This window comes from Chlorocebus sabaeus, chromosome 16 (genome assembly GCF_047675955.1).
Source record: "Chlorocebus sabaeus isolate Y175 chromosome 16, mChlSab1.0.hap1, whole genome shotgun sequence".
Classification (NCBI taxonomy): Eukaryota; Metazoa; Chordata; class Mammalia; order Primates; family Cercopithecidae; genus Chlorocebus; species Chlorocebus sabaeus.
The window spans coordinates 64,457,632-64,485,173 of record NC_132919.1 but is presented as its reverse complement, the minus strand read 5'-3'; the positions used below and the strand labels follow the sequence as shown (position 1 = coordinate 64,485,173).

General features: G+C 37.7%; 1 protein-coding gene and 1 non-coding gene across 2 annotated transcripts in view; one reads left to right on the top strand and one right to left on the bottom strand.

Annotated features, from left to right (window-relative positions):
* The first annotated feature begins 312 nt into the window (after positions 1-312).
* Positions 313-27,542, top strand: part of LOC103243284 (uncharacterized) — a 183,716-nt gene continuing 156,486 nt past the window's right edge. Inside the window, exons 1-5 of the mRNA XM_073005427.1 lie at positions 313-319; positions 408-551; positions 1,512-1,583; positions 3,265-3,408; positions 3,785-3,856. Of these exons, the coding sequence (XP_072861528.1) occupies positions 313-319; positions 408-551; positions 1,512-1,583; positions 3,265-3,408; positions 3,785-3,856 (439 nt within the window). The remainder of the gene's footprint in view (positions 320-407; positions 552-1,511; positions 1,584-3,264; positions 3,409-3,784; positions 3,857-27,542) is intronic.
* Positions 602-663, bottom strand: LOC119622282 (U7 small nuclear RNA). Its single transcript, XR_005238941.1, has one exon. It is a non-coding gene; the product is annotated as a U7 small nuclear RNA (small nuclear RNA).

Here is a 27,542-nt window from a genome sequence, read left to right as displayed (position 1 = left end):
CCACTTATGATAACAATTAAACTTTCATTTAGAAAGATAGGATATATTAATGCAGTGGAATACTATACAGTCATTTAAAATGGTGCTGGTAGAATAGTGTGTTGAAAGGGAAAATGGTCAGGATACCTTGCTAACTGAAACAAAGTTTTCCATTAAAGAGTTTTAATTAAATACCACTAAAATATAAAAATGCTGTAAGGGCACATACCAAGAATGTTATCAAGGATTTTTTTGGATGATGAAGTTTGGAATGATCTCTCCCCTGAGTATTTAAGGTGAATTGCACTGTGCTATATCATCTTTAAATTAACGATGTCAGGTACCTATACTAATGTTTTGAACTGTAGTTTATTATTTACAATATGACTGTAGCTAAACTGAAAATATTTTCTATTTTATCTTGATAGAGGTTAACAAACTTGCAAAGGCCTTAGACAAGGTCACCAATGAAAAACTTGATGCTGATGATGTAAATTCTGTACTGAAAGGCCTGGGGATTTATTTTCCAGAGGAAGAATTACAGGAGGTGCTTGGATCCGTTTGTGTTGATAGTATGTATTTTCTCTTCTGAGTCATTTCTTTATTTAAAGAAAAATTTTTGAAGGGTTTTCTGGCAAAAACCAGAAAGCCTGCTAGACAAATTCTAAAAGAGCTGTAACACTTCTGAGTCATTTATTAAACACAAAAAGCTTGTGTTTACTTTCACTCAGAATCCAAAGAGCTTAAGTGATGAGGAATCAAATGCAATGAGTTCGGCAACTCTAGATTTTCCCTTTTAGGGCTGAATGAGAATTTGTTCTGGATTATCTTAATATTGAGTATCCTAGGAAAATATAATCTTCCTCTCTGTATCCTATTTGTTTGTCAGAAGCTGTGAAGCTGTCTCAAGCCCATGAAACAAAGACCTAATCCTTAGTGTGCTGATGCACACAACCAGTTGGGTTTCCCTAGAATTCTCAATGGGCTATGCTGGAGTTTTTAGAATCCTGCCAATGGAATGTTTAGTTTACATGCAGAGCCTTGGGATGCTCTTTTTCATCTTAAGTCCCAAGCATATGCCTGATAGAAAGCCAAAGATTGCACACTTCCTTTACTAATATATCTTTGCTCATAAGCATAGTCTTCTTTAGATATTATGGTTGAGTTTGGTTTATAAGACTTATTTTCTGGCAGATAAATTGTCTTCCTTGAAAATATAGGCACTTATAGGACTTGTGATACTGAAAAATTAAGATAATATAAAATGGGAGAGGAAACATACCAAAACAGTTGTCCCAATTGGTTAAGGTGTGTGTAAAATCCACAAAATGCTCATTGACACTACAACAAAAATGACCACAAGAGTCATCATAATCATATTCCTTTTCATAGTTATTCTGAGGTATGTATAGCAGAATCAGAGTTAGAAAACATTTTAGTCTTAAAGATTAAGTAGGCATGGATATCTTCTAACACCATTGCTTGGTATCTTTTGACGAAATGTTATCCATCCCTTTATGTTCCATTTTCAGAAGAGGGGAAAGTGAACTTAAAAGATTGCCTGAGTCAGTTGATGCAAACACCGTATTTTACTAAAGCTTCAAGTGAGTGAGAATTTTTAACAATAAAAAGTTTGAATGGAATTGTTTGGTGTTAATTATATTCATTTATGCAGTTTTCTAATGCTGTAAAGAAAGATGTGTGTGTGTGTGTGTGTGTGTGTGTATGTGTGTATGCCTAAATATGTAAATATGCACACACACATAAATAAATGTACATTGGATCAAGAATCAATAGGGGATTCTAGTCCTGGTGTTTTCTCAACTGATATTTTCTAGAATTGTAGTATATTTGTTCATCACTCAAAAAGAGTAAATAGACAAAATTTATCTAGATGATTCATCCTAGTGTCCAAGTTTGTGGTCCAAGATGACTGCTATCAGTTGGAAATATCTTCTATTTTACCAAAATTCTGTGGGAATAAGATCAGTGTTACTTCTTTTTCTCTATCCTATTATCTCTTTATTAAAATGAGATTTTGTCATGAGACAATTCACTGTTGAAACATTTAGAAACATATAGGAACATTTTGAAACATATACACTTCCTTTATGGTATTCTTCCACTACTCCACTACCAATCCATAAGGGATTGTATGTAATCTATTTTTAATATATTTAATTAACCAACATCCTCAACATAAAAAAAGTCTGTGGAACTTCTGGGTCTCCTCAATGTTTAGGCTAATTTAATTAGTAAATTCACAACTATTTTGAATTCCCTGAGTCTTCTTGGAGAAGCCAGTATTTTTGAGAAGAGTTTAAATGCTTAGTGTTTTCTAAACTCTTTCTAAATGTTTTCTAAATTGAAACCAAACTGAATTCAAAAGACCTAATTTAGGGAGCTACAAAATGAAATTATTTAGGATGGCAAAGTGGTAAGTATTTCAACAGATGAAATAGTTTTTCTTTAATCCTTGGTTTTGTAATTGACACCTATAAGACTCTCCTAGATAGGTCATTCATAAGTTTAAACTCATACAGGGTAAATGTTTTTGATATAATGATGTTCATCATAATACAATGCTTAACATTTTTTTTTTTGCTTGTTAGAATAATTTATCCATGGTACTTTCCAAATTAAATATTACCTTTTTTGGTAGTTATATATTAGTACCAAGCTTTCCATTTTGGGGGGACATTTTTATGTATATGTGTTGATGCATGCAAGTGATCTGCTAAATGAAAAAAATTCATTGATGACAGTCATATTAAAAGATGACCATTTATCCAATTTTAGGCAAAACAATTAATTTATGGTTAGTTGTCATATCTTTAATAGAATTCTCAGCCTCAAATATGATAGAGAAGAGACTAAGCAGATGTTCTGAGTTCTATGTAATCATTCTTAAATCTCAGATTTAAATATCTGCAATGACTTGGTTAACATCATGGTTAAACATTCTGCCTATAACATCAGTTATCCTGGATTTCAGACTTGATTTCACATCTAGTATCTATGGGTTCTTGGACAGAATAGCCTCTCTAAGGCTAGGTTTTCTTATCTCTTAAATAAGGGAAATATTGGTACTGACTCCACAGAGCTTTTGTGGGATTAAATGAGATGAGATACCTGTAATCTCTGAGATGAGCTTGCTTGTGTCTAGCAAGCTCAGACAGTACTCAATGGGCAGTAGTAGCAGTAGTTATTACTATCATTCAGAATCTACTAACAATATTTGAGTGTTTAAAAAAATTTTTGTACTGTGTTTTTTTTTCCAAATAGAAACAGAAGATTCCTTGAAAGTTCTGGCCTCCATTAAGAAAAACGTGGCAAACCCTGATGACCTAGACTTCATGTTGAAAACTGTAGGAGTTCCATTACCCCAAGATGTGATTCAAAGAGCACTGAAGAATGTGGCTCCCAGGGGTGAGTATTTAATGTATTTCTAGGTATCCTTTATCTTAGTTAACATGAATCAGTTTGAATGTTTCAAGAATTCTTAAGAGGCTTTTCTGCTTCATAGATTATCCAAGGCTTAAAATACCTACTGTTCATCTGGGTTCTAGTTATTGTCATCTGTGTTCTAGTAATCTTCAGTAACAGCATAAAGTGGGAAATCTATAGAGGATGAGTATATGTGTGTGTGTCTGAATGATATGTATGCACCTGTGTTTTTGACTGAATATATCAGTTTCAAAGCCATATCTATATATTATTTCTCAATATAGCAATTATAGTTGTCTGTTTCTTATATTTGATTATTTACTTTTTCCATGTCCTTTGACTTGCATTTTTCTTTCAGAGGATGGGACAGTGAATTTACAAGAGTTTATGAGCAATTTGGTCAATTCAGGATTTTCATCTCTTCCTGAAAGTAAGAATTTTCAGTTGAATGGAGATATATAATGACTTGTGCTGTAGATCTCTTGGAAAAACCCCAGATAGGCTTTTGAGATGGTTTTAAACTTATTTAACACTAGTATCATTTTCTAATGCCTTTACATGTCTAATGGGTAGCACAACTGGAAAAGACTATAATCTAGGCTGGGCGTGGTGGCTCACGCCTGTAATCCCAGCACTTTGGGAGGCTGAGGCATTTAAGACCAGCCTGGCCAATATGGTGGAAACTTGTCTGTACTAAAAAAAAAAAATACAAAAATTAGCCAGGCATGGTGGTGTGTGCATGTAGTCCCAGTTACTCTGGAGGCTGAGGCACGAGAATCACTTGAAACTGGGAGGTGGAGGTTGCAGTGAGCTGAAATCATGCCACTGCACTCTCACCTGGGTGACAGTGAGACCCTGTCTCAAAAAAAAAAAAAAAAAAAAAAAAGGAAGAAGAAGAATACAAGGAAAAGAAAAGACTATAATCTTTAGGGAAAAATAGTTTTCTCTTCTGCCTAGTGTAAGAACCAATAATCTTTTTTTAAATTTTTATTAATTTATTTATTTTGGTATTCACCATCTTTTTTTAACTTTTATTTTAGGTTCAGGGGTACATATGCAGTTTTGCTATGTAGGTAAATTTTGTGTCATAGGGGTTGGGGTTTGGTGTACAAATTATTTCATCTCCCATGTAATAAGCATAGTACCTGATAGATAGTTTTCAGTCCTCAACCTCCTCCAATCCTCCACCCTCAAGTAGGCCCTGGTAACTGTCATTTCTTTCTTTGCATCCATATGTACTCAATGTTTAGCTTCCACTTGTAAGTAAGAATATATGTTCCCAGTCTGCCACTGAGGGGCATTTAGGCTGATTCCATGTCTTTGCTATTGTGAATAGCACTGTGATGAACACACACATGCATATGTCTTTATGGTAGAACAATTATATTTCTTTGGGTATCTGCCCAATAATGAGATTGCTGGGTCAAATGGTAATTCTGTTTTAGGTTCTTTGAGAAAACCCCAAACTGCTTCCCACAGTGGTTAAGCTAGTTTACATTCCCATTGGCAGTGTATAAGTGTTGCCTTTTCTACACAACCTTGCCAGCATCTGCTATTTTTGACTTCTTAATAATAGTCATTCTGATTGGTATGAGATAGTATCTCACTGTGGCTTTGATTTGCATTTCTCTAATGATTAGTGATATTGAGCATTTTTCCATATGCTTGTTGGCTGCATAAATGTCTTGTTTTGAAAAGTATCTGTTCATGTCATTTTCCCACTTTTCATTTATTTTTAATTTTTTAATATTTTTTGTGAGTACATAGTAGGTGTATGTATTTATGGGATATATGAGATGTTTTGATATAGGCAGGCAATGTGAAATAATCACATCATGGAAAATGGGGTATCCTCAAGCATTTATCTTTGTGTTACAAACAATCCAATTCTACTTTTTTAGTTATTTAAAAATGTATGCCATTAAGTTATTACTGACTTTAGTCACCCTGTTTTACTATCAAGTAGTAGGTCTTATTCATTTTTTGGTAGCCATTAGCCATCCCTACCCCCAACCCTGCCACTACCCTACCCAACCTCTGGTAACCATCTTTCTACTTTCTATGCCCATGAGTTCAATTGTTATAATTTTAGATCCCACAAATAAGCAAGAATATGTGATGTTTGTCTTTATGTGCCTGGCTTATTTCACTTAACATAATGACTTCCGACTCCATCCATATTATTGCAAATGACGGGATCTCATTCTTTTTAACAGCTGAATAATACTCCATGTGTATAAGTACCACATTTTCTTTATCTGTTCATCTGTTGATGGACACTTAGGTTACTTCCAAATGTCAGATACTGTGAGCAGTGCTGCAACAAACATGGGAGTGCAGATATCTCTTCAATATACTGATTTCCTTTCTTTTGGATATATACCCATTAGTGGGATTGCTAGATCGTATGGTAGCTCAATTTTTAGTTTTTTAAGGACTCTCCCAACTGTTCTCCATAGTGGTTGTACTAATTTACATTCCCACCAACAATGTACTAGGGTTCTCTTTTTGCCAGCCTTTGTTATTTCTTGTCTTTTAGATATAAGCCATTTTAGCTGGGGTAAGATGATAACTCATTGTAGTTTTGATTTGCATTTCTGTGATGATCAATGATGTAGAGCACTTTTTCATATGCCTGTTTGCATTTGTATGTCTTCTTTTGAGAAATGTCTATTCGAATCTTTTGTCCATTTTTTGATTGGATTATTTGTTGTTGTTGTTTTTTCCTATAGAGTTGTTAGGAAACTCCTTATATATTCTGGTTATTAATCTGTTGTCAGAGGGATAGTTTGCAAATATTTTCTCCTGTTCTGTGGATTGTCTTTTCACTTTGTTGATTGTTTCATTTCTATGCAGAAGCTTTTAAACTTGATGTGATCCCGTTTGTCTATTTTTACTTTGATTTCCTGTGCTTGTGGGATTTGCTCAAGAACATTTTGCCCAGATGAATGTTCTGGAGATTTTTTCCCGCTGTTTTCTTGTAGCAGCTTGATAGTTTGAAGTCTTAAATTTAAGTCTTCAATCCATTTTGATTTGATTTTTGTATATGGCAAGAGATAGGGGCCTAGTTTTATTCCTCTGTGTGTAGATATCCAATTTTCCCAGCACCATTTATTGAGGAGACTGTCTTTACCTCAGTGTATGTTTTTGGCACCTTTGTCAAAAATGAGTTCACTGTAGCTGTGAAGATTTGTTTCTGAGTTCTGTGCTCTGCTCCATTGGTCTATGTGTTCGTTTTCATGCCAATACCATTCTGTTTTGGTTACTATAGCTCTGTAGTATAATTCGAAATCAGGTAATGTGTTTCTTCCAGGTTTGTTCTTTTTGCTTAGATTAGCTGTTTGGCTATTCTGGGTGTTTGCGGTTCCATATAAATTTTAGATTTTTTTTTTCTATTTCTGTGATGAATGTCATTGGCATTTTGATAGGGATTGCATTGAATCTGCAGATTCCTTTGGGTAGCATAGACATTTTAACAATATTGATTCTTCTAATTCATGAACATGAAATATCTTTCCAGTCTTTGGTGTCCTCTTTAATTTTTTTCATCAATGTTTTATAGTTTTTATTATAGAGGTGTATCACGTCTTTGGTTAATTCCTAAGTATTAAATTTTATGCATGGGTATTATAAGTGGAATTACATGTTTTATTTCTTTTTCACATTGTTCGCTGTTGATATATAGAAATGCTGCTGAATTTTGTATGTTAGTTTTGTATCCTGTGACTTTACTGAATTTATCAATTCTAATAGTCTTTTGGTGGAATCTTTAGGTTTTCCCAAATACAAGATCATATCTGCAAACAAGGATAATTTGACTTCTTCCCAGTTTGGATGTCATTTATTTCTTTCTCTCATCTGATTGCTGTAGCTAAGACTTCTGGTACTATGCTGAATATAGTGATGACAATAGGCATCTTTGTCATGTAGTAGATCTTAAAGGAAAAGCTTTCAGTTTTTCTCCATTCAGTATGATACTAACTATGGGTCTCTTGTATATGGCTTGTATTATGTTGAAATATGTTCCTTTTATACCAAGCTTTTTTAGGGTTTTTATCATGAAGGAATGTTGAATTTTATCAAATGCTTTTTCAGCATCAATTGAAATGATCAGATGGTTTTTATCCTTCATTCTGTTGATATGATGAATCACATTAATTGAATTGCATATGTTGGACCATTCTTGCATCCCAGGAATCAATCCCACTTGGTCATGATGAATGATCTTTCTTATGTATTGCTGAATTTGGTTTGCTAGTATTTTGTTGAGGACTTTTGCATCAACAATCATCAGAGATACTGGCTTGTAGTTTTCTTTTCTTTTCTTTTCTTTTCTTTTCATGTGGTTTTGTCTGGTTTTGGTGTCAGGGTAATTCTGGCCTTGTAGAATGAGTTTGGAAGTATTCCCTCATCCTTATTTTTCAGAATAGTTTGAGTAGGATTGGCATTATTTCTTCTGTAAATGTTTGGTAGAATTAAGCAGTGAAGCCATCAGGTTCTGGGTTTTTCTTTGCTGGGAGACTTTTTGTTAGATCTTCAGTCTTGTTACCTGTTAATGATCTCTTCAGATTTTGGAGTTCTTCCTGGTTCAATTTTGGTAGATATTATGTGCTTAGAAATTTTTCATTTCTTTTAGGCTTTCCAATTTATTGACATACAGTTGGTCATAGTAGCCTCTAATGATCCTTTGAATTTCTGCAGCATAAATTGTAATGTCTCCTCTTTCTTTTCTGATTTTGTTGGTATCTTCCATTTTTTTCTTTCTTTTTTTTTTTTTTTTTTTTTTTTTAAGACGGAGTCTCGCTCTGTCGCCCAGGCTGGAGTGCAGTGGCGCAATCTCGGCTCACTGCAAGCTCCGCCTCCCGGGTTCACACCATTCTCCTGCCTCAGCCTCCCAAGTAGCTGGGACTACAGGCGCCCGCCACTGCGCCCGGCTAATTTTTTCTATTTTTAGTAGAGACGGGGTTTCACCGTGTTAGCCAGGATGGTCTTGATCTCCTGACCTTGTGATCCGCCCGCCTCGGCCTCCCAAAGTGCTGGGATTACAGGCGTGAGCCACCGCGCCCGGCCCCATTTTTTTCTTAGTCTGGATAAAGGTTGTCAGTTTTGTTTAACTTTTCAAAATACCAGCTTTTTGTTTCATTGGTCTTTTGTATTTTTTCTTTATTTTAATTTCATTTGTTTCTGCTCTGATCTTTATTATTTCTTTTCTACTATTTTTTGGGTTTTTCTCTGGCTTCTCCAGTCCTTTAAGATACTTTGTTAGATTGTTTATTTGAAGTTTTTTTGTCTTTTCTCATGTAGGTACTTATGGCTATTAACTTCCATCTTAGGGCTGCTTTTGCTGTATCCCATGGGTTGTGGTATGTTGTGTTTCCTTTATCATTTGTTTCAAGAAATTTTTAAATTTTCTTCTTAATGCCTTCATTGACCCACTAGTCATGTAGGAGCATACTGTTTAATTTCCAAGTATTTGTGTTGTTTCCAGAATTTCTCTTGTTATTAATTTCTAGTTGTATTCAATTGCTATCAGAGAAGCTGTTGGATATTATTTCAATTTTTTTCTTTTTTTTTTGAGCTGGAATTTCACTCTGTTTCCCAGGGTGGAGTGCAATGGTGCAATCTCAGCTCATTGCAGCCTCCGTCTCCCGGGTTCAAGTGATTCTCCTGCCTCAGCCTCCCAAGTAGCTGGGATTACAGGCACCTGCCACTATGCCCAGCTAATCTTTTGTATTTTTAGTAGAGATGGGGTTTTGCCATGTTGGTCAGGCTGGTCTTGAGCTCCTGACCTCAAGTGATCCACCTGCCTTGGCCTCCCAAAGTGCTGGGATTACAGATGTGAGCCACTGTACTCGGCCTTCAATTTTTTTTTTAAATGTTTTAAGATTTGTTTTGTGACCTAACATATGGTCTAATCTTGAGAATGATACATATGCTGAGGAAAAGAATGTGTATTCTGCAGCCATTGGGTGAAATGTTCTGTAAATTTCTATTAGATTCTTTTGGTCTATAGTGCAGATTAAGGCTGATGTTTCTTTGTTAATTTTCTGTCTGAAAGACTTCTCCAGTGCTGAAAGTAGGGTGTTGAAGTCTGCAACTACTATTGTATTGGAGTCCATTTATCTGTTTATATACCTGTGTGCTTTATACATCTGGGTGCTCCAGTGCTGGGTGCATATACATTTAAAATTGTTACATCTTCTTACTGACTTGACCCATTTATAATTATATAATGACCTACTTTGCCTGTTCTTATAGCTTTTGTCTTGATATCTACTTATTCGGATGTAAGTCTGGCAAGTCCTGCTTTTTTTGGGTTTCCATTGACATGGAATATCTTTTTTCCACTGCTTTATTTTTAGTATGTCTTTATTGGTGAAATGTATTTCTTGTAGGCAGCAGATCAGTAGGTCTTGTTTCTTCATCAATTTAGCCAGTCTGTGTCTTGATTGAAGAGTTTAGTCTATTTACATTCAGTGTTGTTATTGATAAGTAAGGACTTACTCCTGCCATTTTGTTACTTGTTTTCTGGTTGTTTTGTGTTTTTTATCTTCTTTCTTTTCTTCTTGTCTTCTTTTAGTGAAGGTGATTTTCTCTGGTGGTATGATTTAGTTTCTTGCTTTTAATTTTTTGTATATGCATTGTATATTTTTTGGTTTGAGGTTACCATGAGGCTTGCAAATACTATCTTATAGCACAGTGTTTTAAACTGATAACAACACTGTTTGCCTACATAAACAAATAAGGAAAAAGAAAACTAATTTTAAAAAGTATTCCTTCACTTCATCCCCCTTTTTAATATGTTGGTTTTTTCTATTTATATCTTATTGTACTGTTTATCTTTCAAAAAGTTACTGCTGTTCTTATTTTTGATTGACTCATTGTTTTGTCTTTCTCCTTAGGATAAGAGTAGTTTACACAACACAGTTGCTGTGTTATAATATTCTGTGTTTTTCTGTGTATTTACTATTACCAGTGAGATTTTGTACCTTCATGTGATTACTTATTGCTCATTAATGCCCTTTTCTTTCTGATTGAAGCACTCCCTTTAGCATTTCATGTAGGACAGGTCTGGTATTGACAAAATCTCTCAGCTTTGTTTGTCTAGGAAAGTCTTTATTTTTAATTTGTGTTTGAAGAATATTTTCACTGGATATACTATTCTAGGGTATAACTTTTTTTCCTTCAGCACTGTAAATATGTCATGCCACTCTCTCCTGGCCTGTAAGGTTTCTACTGAAAAGTCTACTGCCAAACATATTGGAGCTCCATTGTATGTTATTTGTTTCTTTCTTTCTTGTGGCTTTAAGGATTCTTGCTTTATCCTTGACCTTTGGAAGTTTGATTAAGTGACTTGAAGTAGTGAAGTAATAGCCACAAGGGTTAAATCTGCTTGGTGTTCTAGAACATTCTGGTACTTGGATATTGATATCTTTCTTTATGTTTGGAAAGTTCTCTGTTATTATCCCTTTGAATAAACTTTCTACCACTATCTTTTTCTCTATTGCCTCTTTAAGGCCAATTACTTGCAGATTTGTCGTTTTGAAGCTATTATCTAGATCCTGTAGGCACGTTTCGTTGTTTTTTATTCTTTTTTCTTTTGTCTCCTCTGACTGTATGCTTTCAAATAGACCATCTTCAAGCTCACTAAATCTTTATTCTGTTTGATCAATTCAGCTATTAAAAAGACTCTGATGTATTCTTCTGTATGCCAATTGAATTTTTCAGCTCCAGAATTTCTGCCCAATTGTTTTTAATTATTTCAGTGTCTTTGTTAAATTTATCTAGTAGAATTCTGAATTCCTTCTCTGCATTATATTAAATTTCTTTCAGTTTCCTCAACACAGCTATTTTGAATTCTGTGTCTGAAAGGTCACATATCTCTGTTTCTCCATGATTGGTCCTTGATGGCATATTCTTTTGGCAAGGTCATGTTATTTTGAATGTTGTTAATGCTAGTAGATGTTGTTTAGTGTCTGGGCATTGAAGAATTAGGTATTTACTGTAGTCTTCACTGTCTGGGCTTGTTTGTACCTGTCCTTCTTGGGAAAGCCTTCCAGGTATTTAAAAGGACTTGATTGTTGTGATCTAAGCTGTATCTGCTTTAGGGAGCATTGCAAGCCTAGTAATGGTGTGATTCTTGCAGACTTGTAGAGCCCTGATGGTCTTAGATAAGATTCAGGACAATTCTTTGGTTTACCAGGTAAACTCTTATTCTGTTCTCTACTTTCTGCCAAACAAACAGAGTCTCTACCTTTGTTCTGAGCCACCTAAAGCTGGGGGTGGAGTGATACCAGCACCCCTGTGGCCACTAGCATATGATGGTGCTGTGTCAGACCTAAAGCCAGTGTAGCACTGAGTCTCACTCAAGGCCTTCTGTAGCCTACTTCCTGGCTACTGCATATGTTCCCTCAAGGATGTGGGGCTTTGCAATCAGCAGGTGGCAAAGGCCTATATCTTTTCCTTCAGGGTGATGAGTTTCCTCAGGCCCCAGGTAGGTCCAGAGGTGCCATCTGCAAGTCAGGAACTATGTGGTGTTCTTTTGTACTGTGGCTGAGCTGGCACTCAAACCAAAAGAAGTCCTTCCGCCTCTTCCTTTGCCTTTTCAAAGGCTGAAGAGCCTCGCCCTATAGCCACTGCCACCACAGGCTGTGAGAAGTACTGCCAGACTACTGCCAAGGGCTCTTCAGTCACTTTGTGTCGAATACTGCCTGGCCTGGGACTCATTCTTCAGAGCGGTGAGTTTTCTTCTGGCCCAGGGCAGGTCTAGAGATGCCATCTAAGAGTCAAATCCTGGAATTGGGACCCCAAGAGCCTGCTTGGTGCTCTGTTCCTCTGTGGCCGTCCTGGTACCTAAGATGCAAGACAAAATTTCCTTTACTTTTCCTTCTGCTTTTCTCAAGCAGAAGGAGTTTCACCTGATAGCCACCACAACTGGTGATGTGCTGAGTCTCACCTGAATCCAGCAATTCTCAGAGACTCATCCAAGTCCCTTGATGTAGTACCTGGGTTTTGCTGCTGGTTATTTGGGGTCCAAGGGCTCTTCACTTAGAAGGTGATGAATGCTGCCAGCACTGGTCTTTCCCTTCAAGGCTGCGGCTTCCCTTCTCATTGATGTTGTGTTTAGAAAAGTTGTGAGAGCTAGAGCCTGTAACAGAGGACTTAAAATTCTGACTGGTGCGCTATCCCACTGTGGCTCACCTCCTATCCAAGATGCAAAACAAAGTCCTGCTTCTCTTCCCTATCCTCTCTTCAAGTGGAAGGATGGAACCTCTTTTGGAGCCACAAACTGTGTGGCCTGGTTAGAGGAGAGGTGATGTAAGCAGTCCCTTAGCTACTCCAGCTGGTGTCTCAGTAGGTCATGTGCCCCACGCCACCCCCCACCAGTCCACTGTCTCTGGGCCCAGTACAGCACTGGGACTCACCTATGAGTTGCAGTCCGTATGGCCTAGACTGCCTTTCAGGCTTACTTAGAGTAAGTGTTACTTAGCACTGAACACTTTAGCCCGCAGTGACAAGGCATGCAAAAACTCATTTTGACCACTGAGATCAGCGATTCCTCTCTGGCCAGGACTACTTTAAATGCTCGCTCTTGGGTGGGCATCAGCTGAGTTTGGTCTGGTTATCCTTTCTGCTGTAACAGAACAGTGCTGAGTTTAGTGATTCACAATTGCTATGTTCTATCCCTTTCGCTGTTGCTGGGGGTTGAGTAGGGGTGGCATTGGGGATTCAAGACTGTTTTTACTCTCTTCAGTGCCTCTTTCAGCAATGCAGAGTTAAAATTAGGTACTGTGAGGACTCACCTGATTTTCAGTTCTTATGAAGGTGTTTTTTTCCTGTGTAGACAGTTAAATTGGTGTCCTTGCAGGGGGGTGATTGGTGGAGCCTTCTAGTACATCATTTTGCTATACCTTGTATATCCTTTTGCCCACTTTTTATTATTATACTTTAAGTTCTAGGGTACATGTGCACAATGTGCAGGTTTGTTACCTATGTATATATGTGCCATGTTGGTGTGCTGCACCCATGAACTCGTCATTGACATTAGATTTGTCTCCTAATGCTATCCCTCCCTGCTCCCCGCTCCCCAGAATAGGCCCCGGTGTATGATGTTCTCCTTCCTGTGTCCAAGTGATCTCATTGTTCAATTCCCACCTATGAGTGAGAACATGCGGTGTTTGGTCTTCTGTTCTTGAGACAGTTTGCTGAGAATGATGGTTTCTAGCTGCATCCATTCCCTACAAAGGACACGAACTCATCCTTTTTTATGGCTGCATAGTATTCCATGGTGTATATGTGCCACATTTTCTTAATCCAGTCTGTCACTGATGGACATTTGGGTTGATTCCAAGTCTTTGCTATTGTGAATAGTGCTGCAATAAACATACGTGTGCATGTGTCTTTATAGCAGCATGATTTATAATCCTTTGGGTATATACCTAGTAATGGGATGGCTGGGTCATATGGTACATCTAGTTCTAGATCCTTGAGGAATCGCCATACTGTTTTCCATAATGGTTGAACTAGTTTACAATCCCACCAACAGTGTAAAAGTGTTCCTATTTCTCCACATCCTCTCCAGCACCTGTTGTTTCCTGACTTTTTAATGATTGCCATTCTAACTGGCGTGAGATGGTATCTCACTGTGGTTTTGATTTGCATTTCTCTGATGGCCAGTGATGATGAGCATTTTTTCATGTGTCTGTTGGCTGTATGGACATGGATGCAGCTGGAAACCATCATTCTCAGCAAACTATCGCAAGAACAGAAAAACAAACACTGCATGTTCTCACTCATAGGTGGAAACTGAACAATGAGATCACTTGGACTCGGGAAGGGGAACATCACACACCGGGGCCTATCATGGGAAGGGGGGAAGGATTGCATTGGGAGTTATACCTGATGTAAATGACGAGTTGATGGGTGCTGATGAGTTGATGGGTGCAGCACACCAACATGGCACAAGTATACATATGTAACAAACCTGCATGTTATGCACATGTACCCTAGAACTTAAAGTATAATAAAAAAAAAAGAATGTACCTTAAAACTATGGTTATTCCCTCCCCACACAAATACAGATATCATCTTCCCTTGGCACAATGAACACACTATAATTCCAAAAAGTTGAGGCATTTATTACAAGTAAAAGATATGGGTAAATGGTCACAAGTCACCTTTAAAATAATTACAAAGCATGTTTTGTGATATTTATGAATTTCCAGTAGAGCTATTCTAAAAGTAAGAACTTCCTCTGATTTAAGATATGTTGGACTTTTAGGTGCAAATAGTACTCAATAAAGATAATAAAAATTGTATGTAACAGTCATTGAGAACTTCTTTGTGTCAGGTACATAAGCTATTTCATGTTAGATAAAAAATTATACTTAACTCTCACCATATCTCAATATTATATCTCCCATTTGGGAGATGATAAAGCTGATGCAGATACTGTGTAATATAATTGTTTTTGCTATTTCTTTTTATAGTCAGATAAAATAGTCACATTTTGGGAAGTTTGTAAGCACAGTGTTTCCAGAAGAAAAAAAAAAAAGATTTCTTTGCCTTTGATTCAGCAGGTGTTACTCATCTGCTCTGGCCTATCATAGGAGAAACGTGTTGAGCTTTAGCATCAGACAGATCTATGTAGTATCTCAGCTCTATCCCTTACCGTCTTTGTCATTTTCAACAAGTAACTAAATATCTCTGACCTGTTTTCTTAGTTACAAAGTGAGGTAATAATACCTGATGCATGAATTCTTTTGGGGGAAGTCAAAACATTATATAATGAAAGCAATGCTTGGGAAATGGAAGATGATATTATTTAGACCCGCATTGGGGCTGGAAATAAAATAAATAAAGAACAACTTTATGCCCTGCTCTTTGTGGCTTGTGCAACCTCATGAGAAAAATGGATGCCCCAGGAGTCCAGCTGTAATATACAACTGTCAGAGAAACACTTTTAACCAAAGTACACTGTGCTGTGAGAGTGCAGAAGAGAAACGATTAATTCTGATTTGATTAACATTTTTGCTTCATACATTTGTTATAGTAAATAAACTAATTTGTTTAGAAAATGACACCAGTCCTTGTTCAACACATTTCAGAAAGAAATTCATCCATGATTTTAATATGCACCCTTGGTTATTCTAAGGAGAGTTAAATAATAATTTTATAACTTTGGAGCTATTAAGAGGGGTGTTATATATCCATTCATTATTAGTTTCCTATATATTCAGACAGAAAAACTGAGGACAAAGTAAAGCTTCTTGTAAAAGTTTGCCAAGCAAGTTATTGGTAACTTTACAACTTCTCAAACCCAGATTTGATAACATCTACTCAAGGTTTTCAAGACAGACCAAGAGAATGATACATTAAGGCAAAATTGTCACATCTGGTTTAAAACAACATAGCTCAAGGAAGGTTATGCAGAAAATTTAAGGCTTAAATATAAATTATTGCAACAATAAAAATAAGAGTTCAGGCCGGGCGCGGTGGCTCAAGCCTGTAATCCTAGCACTTTGGGAGGCCGAGACGGGCGGATCACAAGGTCAGGAGATCGAGACCATCCTGGCTAACATGGTGAAACCCCGTCTCTACTAAAAAATACAAAAAACTAGCCGGGCGCGGTGGCGGGCGCCTGTAGTCCCAGCTACTCAGGAGGCTGAGGCAGAAGAATGGCGTGAACCCGGGAGGCGGAGCTTGCAGTGAGCTGAGATCGGCCACTGCACTCCAGCCTGGGTGACAGAGCGAGACTCCGTCTCAAAAAAAAAAAAAAAAAAAAAAAAAAAATAAGAGTTCATGTATCAAAGCTGAAATGCAACTATTGTAACAAGAGAATCAATAATTCCTCTTCAATAGCAATTTTCCTTACTTGATTCTACATTCCAGAAACAGTGAAAACATTTTTCTGTGATTCCATTAGCAATAAATTACATCTTGAGCAAGTGAAATCATGTAAAGTGGGGCTTTTGTGATCGTTGAAAAAGCTGATGCTTTATAGTTAAAGACCAAACAATAATCAAGAAGAAAACATCACCTTTCACTCACTGCACTGCCAGTGGAGATCTAGTTTATCCGTGAGCAAGCCAGAGACAGAGTAAATCCCTACCAAGTGGCAAACCTTAAAGACAATCCCAAATGGGCATTTCACACGTTGAAAATATACAACTCTAATAATGTGTATTTTACTTCCAAACTTCTTCCATGGTTCCATTTTGTTTTTACATTTATGTTAAATTTGTCATACAGACAAACAACATAAGGATTGATGTTTTGATCCTTTTTCAAGAAATTCATCTGCAGGGGTAAATACATACAGGTAATCTGCTGCCCTCTTTGAAAATGTTAAACTACTACATGGAAACACTGAAGTTGAAAATTTTTAACTGTTGGACTATTTGTTTTACTAAAAGAGAATTAATTTTTGTAAAATTAAATCACTCATTTCACAAAAAAAAAAAAAAAACTAAATGCTTTTAACAGCACCCAAGTTACCTCTTGAATGCTTTGCTGCTTAGAAATTTCTTCTGCCAGATACCCTAAATCATCTCCCTCAAGTTCAAAGTTCCACAAATCTCTAGGGGAGGGGCAAAATGCTGCCAATCTCTTTGCTAAAATGTAGCAAGAGTCACCTTTACTCCAGTTCTCAACAAGTTCCTCATTTCCATCTGAGACCACCTCCGCCTGGATTTCATTGTCCATATCATTATCACCATTTTGGTCAAAGCCATTCAACAAGTCTCTAGGAAGTTCCAAACTTTCCCACATTTTCCTGTCTTCTTCTGAGCCCTCCAAACTGTTCCAACCTCTGTTTGTTACCCAGTTCCAAAGTGCCTTCCACATTTTCAGGTATCTTTTCAGCAGTGCCCCACTCTACTGGTACCAATTTACTGTATTAGTTTGATTTCATGCTGTTGAAAAAGACATACTCAAGACTAGCCAGGCGCGGTATAATCCTAGCACTTTGGGAGGGCAAGATGGGAAGATTACAAGGTCAGGAGTTTGAGACCAGCCTGGCCAATATAGTGAAACCCTGTCTCTACTAAAAATACAAAAATTACCCAGATGTGGTGGTGTGTACCTATAGTCCCAGCTACTTGGGAGGCTGAGGCAGAAGAATTGCTTGAACCTGGGAGATGGAGGTTGCAGTGAGCTGAGATCATGCCACTGCACTCCAGCCTGGGTGACAGAGCAAGACTCTGTCTCAGAAATAAATACATAAATAGAAAACAAAAATAAATAAAAGATATACCCAAGACTGAGCAATTTACAAAAGAAACCAGTTTAATGAACCTAAATTCCACATGGCTGGGGAGGCCTCACAATCATGGCAGAAGGCAAGGAGGAGCAAGTCACAGCTTACGTGAATGGCAGCAGGCAAAGAGAGCTTGTGCAGGGAAACTCTCCCTTATAAAACTGTCAGATCATATGAGACTTATTCACTATCACAAGAACAGCATGGGAAAGACCTGCCCCCATGATTCAGTTACCTCCCACTGGGTCCCTCCCTCAACATGTGGAAATTCAAGATGAGATTTGGGTGGGGACATAGCCAAACCATATCAGTAATATTGAGATTTTATTCATATTATTGCTGACCACATGTATCTTTTTTTGAAATGTGTTCATGTCCTTTGCCCACTTTTTAATGTTTTTTTCCCTTGTAAATTTGCTTGAGTTCCTTATAGATGCTGGATATTGGAACTTTTTCAGATGCATAGTTTGCAAAATTTTTTTTCCCATTCTTTAGGTTGCCTGTTTACTCTGTCGATAGTTTCTTTTGCTGTTCAGAAGCTGTTTAGTTTAATTAGATCCCATTTGTCAATGTTTACTTTTGTTGCAATTGCTTTTGGAGTCTTCATCATGAAATCTTTGCCCATTCCTATGTCCAGAATGGTTTCCTAGATTGTCTTCCAGGGTTGCTTATAGTTTTGGGTTTTAAATTTAATGTAAATTTTTAATCCGTCTTGAGTTGATTTTTGTAAATGGTGTAAGGAAGGGGTTCAGTTTCAATCTTTTGCATATTTCTAGCCAGTTATCCGAGCACCGTTTATTGAATAGGGAGTCATTTCCCATTGCTTGTTTTTGTGAGCTTTGTCAAAGATCAGATGGTTGTAGGTTTGTGGCCTTCTTTCTTAGCTCTCTATACTGTTCCATTGGTCTATGTGTCTGTTTTTGAACCAGTATCATCCTGTTTTGGTTACTTTAGCTCTGTAGTTTAGTTTGAAGTCAGGTAGTATGATGCCTCCTGCTTTTTTCTTTTTTTGCTTAGTATTGCATTGGCTACTCAGGCCCATTTTGGCTCCATATGAATTTTAGAATATTGTTTTCTAATTCTGTGAAGAATGTCATTGGTAGGTTGATAGGAATAGCATTGAATCTGTAAATTGCTTTGGGCAGTTTGGCCATTTTAACGCTATTGATTCTTCTATGTATGAGCATGGAATGTTTTTTCATTTGTTTGTGTTATCTCTGATTTCTTTGAGCAGTGTTTTGTAGTTCTCTTCGTAAAGATCTTTCGTGTCCCTGGGTAGCTGTATTCCTAGGTATTTTATTGAAAGGCTGACTTTTTAACTCTGTTTTTTTTTTATATTTATTAATTGGCATTCTACTTTAAGAGAAAGCTTTTTCCTTCTCAACCATATCAGTATAATGCAAGGAAAGACTTCCTGTTCCTCATTTATTTATTCATTTGTTTATATCAGTATAGATTCACGGATTGAATTCAATGAGCTATAATTCAGTACTCTCATTGTTTATTTTTGTGCTTAAGTTCTTTGTTCTCTATTTTTAATATAAAATGCTTTTTGTATTCATCATTATATCATCAACATGCTTCCATATCAGTATACAAAGATTACTGAAGAATTTTTAAGGATCCTGATGTAATCAAATCCGTGCTTTAGTGTAATCACTCACTCTGGTAGCCATGTGGGAAATGAGCTGGAAAAGAATTAGACTGAAGACAGTGTTGAGTGAGGGTTGGGGTGGTGAGGACAGAGATTAGAAGAAGCAGTCCCCTTTTCCTTAAACCTGGGTAAAATAATTTTTAAAAAATTATACTTTAAGTTCAAGGGTACATGTGCAAAACGTGCAGGTTTGTTACGTAGGTATGTATGTGCCGTGTTGGTTTGCTGCACCGGTTAACTCGTCATTGACATTAAGTATTTCTCCTAATGCTATCCCTCCCCTCATCCCCAACCCCATGACAGGCCCTGGGGTGTGATGTTCCCTGCCCTGTATCCAAGTGTTCTCATTGTTCAATTCCCACCTATGAGTGAGAACATGTGGTGTTTGGTTTTCTTTCCTTGTGATAGTTTGCTCAGAATGATGGTTTCCAGCTGCATCCATGTCCCTGCAAAGAACATGAACTCATCCTTTTTATGGCTGCATAGTATTCCATGGTATATATGTGCCACATTTTCTTAATGCAGTCTATCATTGATGGACATTTGGGTTGGTTCCAAGTCTTTGCTATTGTGAATAGTGCCACAGTAAACATACATGTGCATGTGTCTTTATAGTAGCATGATATATAATCCTTTGGGTATATACCCAGTAATGGGATTGCTGGGTTAAATGGTATTTCTAGTTCTAGATCCTTGAGGAATCGCCACACTGTCTTCCACAATGGTGGAACTAGTTTACACTCCCGCCAACAGTGTAAAAGTGTTCCTATTTCTCCACATCCTCTCCAGCACCTGTTGTTTCCTGACTTTTTAATGATCTCCATTCTAACTGGTGTGAGGTGGTATCTCATTGTGCTTTTGCTTTGCATTTCTCTGATGACCAGTGATGATGAGCATTTTTTCACGTGTCTGTTGGCTGCATAAATGTCTTCTTTTGAAAAGTGTCTGTTCATATCCTTTGCCCACTTTTTGATGGGGTTGTTTGATTTTTTCTTGTAAATTTGTTTAAGTTCTTTGTAGATTCTGGGTATTAGCCCTTTGACAGATGGGTAGATTGCAAAAATTTTCTCCCATTCTTTAGGTTGCCTGTTCACTCTGATGGTAGTTTATTTTGCTGTGCAGAAGCTCTTTAGTTTAATTAGATCCCATTTGTCTATTTTGGATTTTGTTGCCATTGCTTTTGTTGTTTCAGTAATGAAGTCCTTGCCCATGCCTATGTCCTCAATGGTATTGCCTAGGTTTTCTTGTAGGGTTTTTATGGATTAGGTCTAACATTTAAGTCTTTAATCCATCTTGAATTAATTTTTGTGTAAGGTGTAAGAAAGGGATCCAGTTTCAGCTTTCTACATATGGCTAGCCAGTTTTTCCAGCACCATTTGTTAAATAGGGAATCCTTTCCCCATTTCTTGTTTTTGTCAGGTTAGTCAAAGATCAGATGGTGGTAGATGTGTGGTGTTATTTCTGAGCCCTCTGTTCTGTTTCATTGGTCTATATACAGGTTTTGGTACAAGTGCCATGCTGTTTTAGTTGCTGCATCCTTATAGTATAATTTGAAGTCAGGTAGTGTGATACCTCCCGCTTTGTTCTTTTTGCTTAGGATTGTCTTGGCAATGCGGGCTCTTTTTTGGTTCCATATGAACTTTAAAGCAGTTTTTTCCAATTCTCTGGAGAAAGTCATTGTTAGCTTGATGGGGATGGCATTGATTCTATAAATTGCCTTGTGCAGTATGGCCATTTTCGTGATATTAATCCTTCCTATCCATGAGCATGGAATGTTCTTCCATTTGTTTGTGTCCTCTTTTATTTCGTTGAGCAGTAGTTTGCAGTTCTCCTTGAAGAGGTCCTTCACTTCCCTTGTAAGTTGGATTCCAATGTATTGTATTCTCTTTGTAGTAATTGTGAATGGGAGTTCACTCATGATTTGGCTCTCTGTTTGTCTGGTATTAGTGTATAGGAATGCTTGTAATTTTTGCACATTGGTTTTGTATCCTGAGACTTTACTGAAGTTGCTTGTCAGCTTAAGGAGCTTTTGGGCTGAGATGATAGGGTTTTCTAAATATACAATCATGTCATCTGCAAACAGGGACAACTTGACACCCTCTTTTCCTAATTGAATACTCTTTATTTCTTTCTCTTGCCTGATTGTCCTGGCCAGAACTTCCAACACTATGTTGAATAGGAGTGGTGAGAGAGGGCATCCCTGTCTTGTGCCAGTGTTCAAAGGGAATACTTCCAGTTTTTTCCCATTCAGTATGATATTGGCTGTGGGTTTGTCATATAGCGGTTATTATTTTGAGATATGTTCCACAATGCCTAGTTTATTGAGAGTTTTTAGCATGAACAGCTGTTTAATTTTGTTGAATGCCTTTTCTGCGTCTATTGAGATAATCATGTGGTTTTTATCTTTGGTTCTGTTTATGTGATGGATTGTTTATTGATTTGCCTATGTTGAACAGCCTTGCATCCCAGGGATGAAGCTGACTTGATCATGGTGGATAAGCTTTCTGATGTGCTGCTGGATTTGGTTTGTCAGCATTTTATTGAGGATTTTCACATCGATGTTCATCAGGGATATTGGTCTAAAAATCTCTTTTTTTGTTGTGTCTCTGCCAGGCTTTGGTATCAGGATGATGTTGGCCTCATAAAATGAGTTAGGGAGGATTCCCTCTTTTTCTATTGATTGGAATAGTTTCAGAAGGAATGGTACCAGCTCCTCCTTGTACCTCTGGTAGAATTCAGCTGTGAATCCGTCTGGTCCTGGACTTTTTTTGGTTGGTAGCCTATTAAAGATTGCCTCAATTTCAGAGCCTGTTATTGGTTTATTCAGGGATTCACCTTCTTCCTGGTTGAGTCTTGGGAGGGTGTATGTGTCCAGGAATTGATCCATTTCTTCTAGATTTTCTAGTTTATTTGCATAGAGGTGTTTATAGTATTCTCTGATGGTAGTTTGTATTTCTGTGGGATCGGTGGTGATATCCCCTTAATCAATTTTTATTACATCTATTTGATTCTTCTCTCTCTTCTTTATTAGTCTTGCTAGTGATCTATCAATTTTGTTGATCTTTTCAAAAACCAGCCCCTGGATTCACTGATTTTTTGAATGTTTTGTGTGTGTGTGTGTGTGTGTGTGTGTGTGTGTGTCTATCTCCTTCAGTTCAGTCCTGATCTTAGTTATTTCTTGCCTTCTGCTAGCCTTTGAATGTGTTTGCTCTTGCTTCTCTAGTTCTTTTAATTGTAATGGTAGGGTGTCGATTTTAGATCTTTCCTGCTTTCTCGTGTGGGCATTTAGTGCTATAAATTTCCCTCTGCACACTGCTTTAAATGTGTCCCAGAGATTCTGGTACGTTGTGTCTTTGTTCTCATTGGTTTCAAAGAACATCTTTATTTCTGCCTGCATTTCGTTATTTACTCAGTAGTCATTTAGGAGCAGGTTGTTCAGTTTCTATGTAGTTGTGCAGTTTTGAGTGAGTTTCTTAATCCTGAGTTCTAATTTGATTGCACTGTTGTCTGAGAGACAGTTTGTTGTGATTTCTGTTCTTTTATATTTGCTGAGGAGTGCTTTATTTCCAACTATGTGGTCAATTTTGGAATAAGTGTGATGTGCTGAGAAGAATGTATATTCTGTTGATTTGGTTTGGAGAGTTCTATAGATGTCTATTAGGTCTCTTGGTGCAGAGCTGAGTTCAAATCCTGAATATCTTTGTTAACTTTGTGTCTCATTGATCTGTCTAATACTGACCGTGGGATGTTTAAGTCTCCCATTATTATTGTGTGGGGGTCTAAGTCTTTTTGCAGGTCTCTCAGGACTTGCTCTATGAATCTGGGTGCTTCTGTATTGGGTACATATATATTTAGGATAGTTAGCTGTTCTTGCTGAATTGATCCTATTACCATTATGTAATGGCCTTCTTCGTCTCTTTTGAATTTTGTTGGTTTAAAGTCTGTTGTATCAGAGACTAGGATTGCAACCCCTGCTTTTTTTTTTTCTTTCCATTTGCTTGGTAGATCTTCCTCCATCCCTGTATTTTAAGCCTATGTATGTCTCTGCACGTGAGATAGGTCTTCTGAATACAGCACCTGATGGGTCTTGGCTCTTTATCCAATTTGCCAGTCTGTGTCTTTTAATTGGGGTATTTAGCCCGTTTACATTTAAGGTTAATATTGTTATGTGTGAATTTGATCCCGTCATTATGATGTTAGCTGGTCATTTTGCCCTTTAGTTGATGCAGTTTCTTCCTAGTATCGATGGTCTTTACAATTTGGCATGTTTTTGCAGTGGCTGGTACTGGTTGTTTCTTTCCGTGTTTAGTGTTTCCTTCAGGAGCTCTTGTAAGGCAGGCCTGGTGGTGACAGAATCTCTCAGCATTTGCTTGTCTGTAAAGGATTTTATTTCTTCTTCACTTATGAAGCTTAGTTTGGCTGGATATGAAATTCTGGGTTGAAAATTCTTTTCTTTAAGATTGTTGAATATTGGCCCCCAGTCTTTTGTGGCTTGTAGAGTTTCTGCCAAGAGATATGCTGTTAGTCTCATGGACTTCCCTTTGTGGGTAACCCGACGTTTCTCTCTGGCTGCCCTTAACATTTTTCCTTCATTTTAACCTTGGTGAATCTGACAATTGTGTGTCTTGAAGCTGCTCTTCTTGAGGAGTATCTTTGTGGTGTTCTCTGTATTTCCTGAATTTGAATGTTGGCCTGCCTTGCCAGGTTGGGGAGGTTCTCCTGGATCATATCCTGAAGGGTGTTTTCCAACTTGGTTCCATTCTCCCCACTACTTTCAGGTACACCAATGAAATGTAGATTTGGTCTTTTCACATAGTCCCATATTTCTTGGAGGCTTTGTTCATTGTTTTTTTTTTTTACTTTTTTCTCTAAACTTCTCTTCTTGCTTTATTTAATTAACTTGATCTTCAATCACTGATACCCTTTCTTCCACTTGATTGAATTGGCAATTGAAGCTTGTGCATGCATCACGTAGTTCTCGTGCCATGGTTTTCAGCTCCAGCAGGTCATTTAAGGTCTTCTCTACACTGTTTATTCTAGTTAGTCTTTTGTCTAATCTTTTTTCAAGGTTTTTAGCTTTCTTGCGATGGGTTTGAACATCCTCCTTTAACTCGGAGTAGTGTGTTATTACTGACCTTCTGAAGCCTACTTCTGTCAGCTCATCAAAGTCATTCTCCATCCAGCTTTGTTCCATTGGTGGCGAGGAGCTCCAATCCTTTGGAGAAGAGGTGCTTAGTTTTTAGAATTTTAAGCTTTTCTGCTCTGGTTTCTCCCCATCCTTGTGGTTTTATCTACCTTTGGTCTTTGATGTTGGTGACCTACAGATGGGGTTTTGGTGTGGATGTCTTTTTGTTGATGTTGATGCTATTCCTTTCTGTTTGTTAGTTTTCCTTCTAATAGTCAGGTCCCTCAGCTGCAGGGTCTATTGGAGTTTGAAGTTTGCTGGACGTCTCAGTTTGTCTCAGTATCACCAGCAGAGGCTGCAGAACAGCAAATATTGCTGAAGAGCAAATATTGCTGCCTGATCCTTCCTCTGGAAGGTTCGTCTCAGAGGGGCACCAGGCTATATGAAGTGTCAGTCAGCCCCTACTGGGGGGTGTCTCTCAATTAGGCTACACAGACGTCAAGGACCCACTTGAGGAGGCAGTCTGTCCATTCTATGAGCTCAAACACTGTGCTGGGAGAACCACTGCTCTCTTCAGAGCTGTTAGACAGGGACTTTTAAGTTTGCAGAAGTTTCTGCTGCCTTTTGCTCAGCTATGCCCTGCCCCAAGAGGTGGAGACTACAGAGGCAGCCAGCCTTGCTGAGCTGCAGTGGGCTCTGCCCAGTTCAAGCTTCGTTGGCTGCTTTGTTTACCTACTCAAGCTTCAGCAATGGTTGACGCCCCTCCCTGTGCCTGGCTGCTGCACTTAGCAGTAAGCAAGGCTTGATCTCAGACTACTGCACTAGCAGTAAGCAAGGCTCTGTGGGTGTGGGAGCCGCCGAGCGAGATGCGGGATCTCCTGGTGTGCCATTTCCTAAGACTGTTGGAAAAGCACAGTATTTGAGTGGGAGTGTCCCTTTTCCAGGTACCGTATGTCATGGCTTCCCTTGGCTAGGTAAGGGAAATCCCCAACCCCTTGCACTTCCTGGGTGAGGCAATGCCCCACCCTGCTTCGGCTCACCATCTGTGGGCTGCACCCACTGTCCAACCAGTCCCAATGAGATGAACCATGTACCTCAGTTGGAAATGCAGAAATCACCCGTCTTCTGTGTCAGTCATGCTGAGAGCTGCAGATCGGAGCTGTTCCTATTCGGTCACCTTGGAACGGAATCCTCCTATTATTATTCAATTAAAATTATTTCCCTCTGTGGGGATTTAAAGATAAGGAAATGATGTTTCCCCTCAAACAATGTCCAGTAGTTCATTGGATAGATAGGTCTGTAGCTTAGAAGAGTTGTCTGACCTGAGATTTAGATTTACAAATATTTAACATTATGATGGTAGCCATCATATAGAATGTTTACTACTTCCAATCACTGTGAAAAGCATTTTACATATACTATCTTACCCATTTCTCACAATAATCATTTGAACTAGATTTTGTTATTTCCATTTACCAATAAATAAATCAATAATCATACAGTTAGATGATTTGTAGCTATATGAGTATTAATTTATTAGCTGCTAAGTGGTAGAGCTGGAATTTAGTTAAGCCATGGATTAAATGAGATATCTCCAGGCAATTCAAGAGATTTTTTTTACTCAATTTATAGTTATGTAGTTCATCAGAAGTATTGTTGTATTTTGTGCCTAGCTATGAAACCAAAACACTAGGTGCCTGGCTTGTTAGATTATACAAAGACAAAAAAAGTTAGATCAGGGTTTCTCAACCTTGGCATCATTGATATTTTGGATTAGATAATTCTTTGTTGTAGGGAGCTGTACTGTGCATTGCAGCATGTTCAGCAGCATCTCTGTCCTCTATCCATTAGATTCCAGTAGTGCGCCATAATTGTGACAACCAAAAATGTCTCCAGAAATTGTCAAATGTTTCCTAGGAGGCAAAATTGCCCAGTTAAGAACCACTGATGTAAACATTTGAGTTGGCATTCACATTGTATTTAATGTTGTTTATGAAAATGTATTCTCTATATAATGATCAGGGAATTTATAATGCTTATGAATACATATTTATTAAATATCTGGTATGTAAATTAATCAGTTTATTCATTCTTTCAGTCAATCAATAAAAATTTACTGTGTGTTTATTGTGGGCAGTCACTGTAGTAGGCATTGGTAATACAAAGATAAACAAGACAGTTCCTGACTCAATAGAGCCTACAGTCTAGTGAGTATTACAATTATATAAATTTTGCAGCCTACAACTTTCTTAGTTCATAAACTCATGAGTACAAAATCTGGACTGTTTTTATTTTTCTATCTTATCTTGGTCGAATTAAAAATGTTAGTTTTTGCAATGTGAGTTTGTGTTCTGAGTGATCTTAGCTACTGGTATAAATTATGTTCCAATCAGCATTTTTGTAAGTTAAATCAAGATATTCTCATTTTTCCCTTTTCCAGAGGGTTGCATCTGTGTTCTGGGAGACTTATGTGGAGGTGCATGGGGAAAAGGAGGTGCCCGCTATTCAGATATTTTTATGATAATATGTCTGTTTTGATCCTCATTTATCATTATCCTTTCATGTTGGCACTAACTGAATAACCTGAATTTTAATCTGGCATTATATCTTGCATGCATTTGCACTGGTTACTTTGCACTCTTAGCTTGACTGCCAGGCTGCTTTGGGGCTTTTGACTCTTACCAGCCTCTGTTCCCTTCACTGTGTCATGGAAAATATTTTGCTATTCTTGCATGCCATGCTGGGGCTGTGGAAAATTTGGTGGCTATCAGAGACCTTTCTTCTTAGATATCAGTGCTTGCAATTCTTCTCTACTTTCTCCTTGCTGTGGTTTCTCAAAAAAGTCTATGAGTCTTGCTGACTTCTAGGGCTCCTAATGGAATAAAAGCACATTTTTCTCGGTTGGTACACACAAATTAGAAGAGAAAGCTCACTAAACTGGATTACTCAAAAGTTTATTTTTGTTAGATAATAAGAGAAAAAAGTACCATATCCCTATCTCCTTACATTAGCAGAATGAATAGATGAGATGAACCATCTTCCCTCCATCATCTAAAAAGGAACTCATGTTGAGTTCTGAA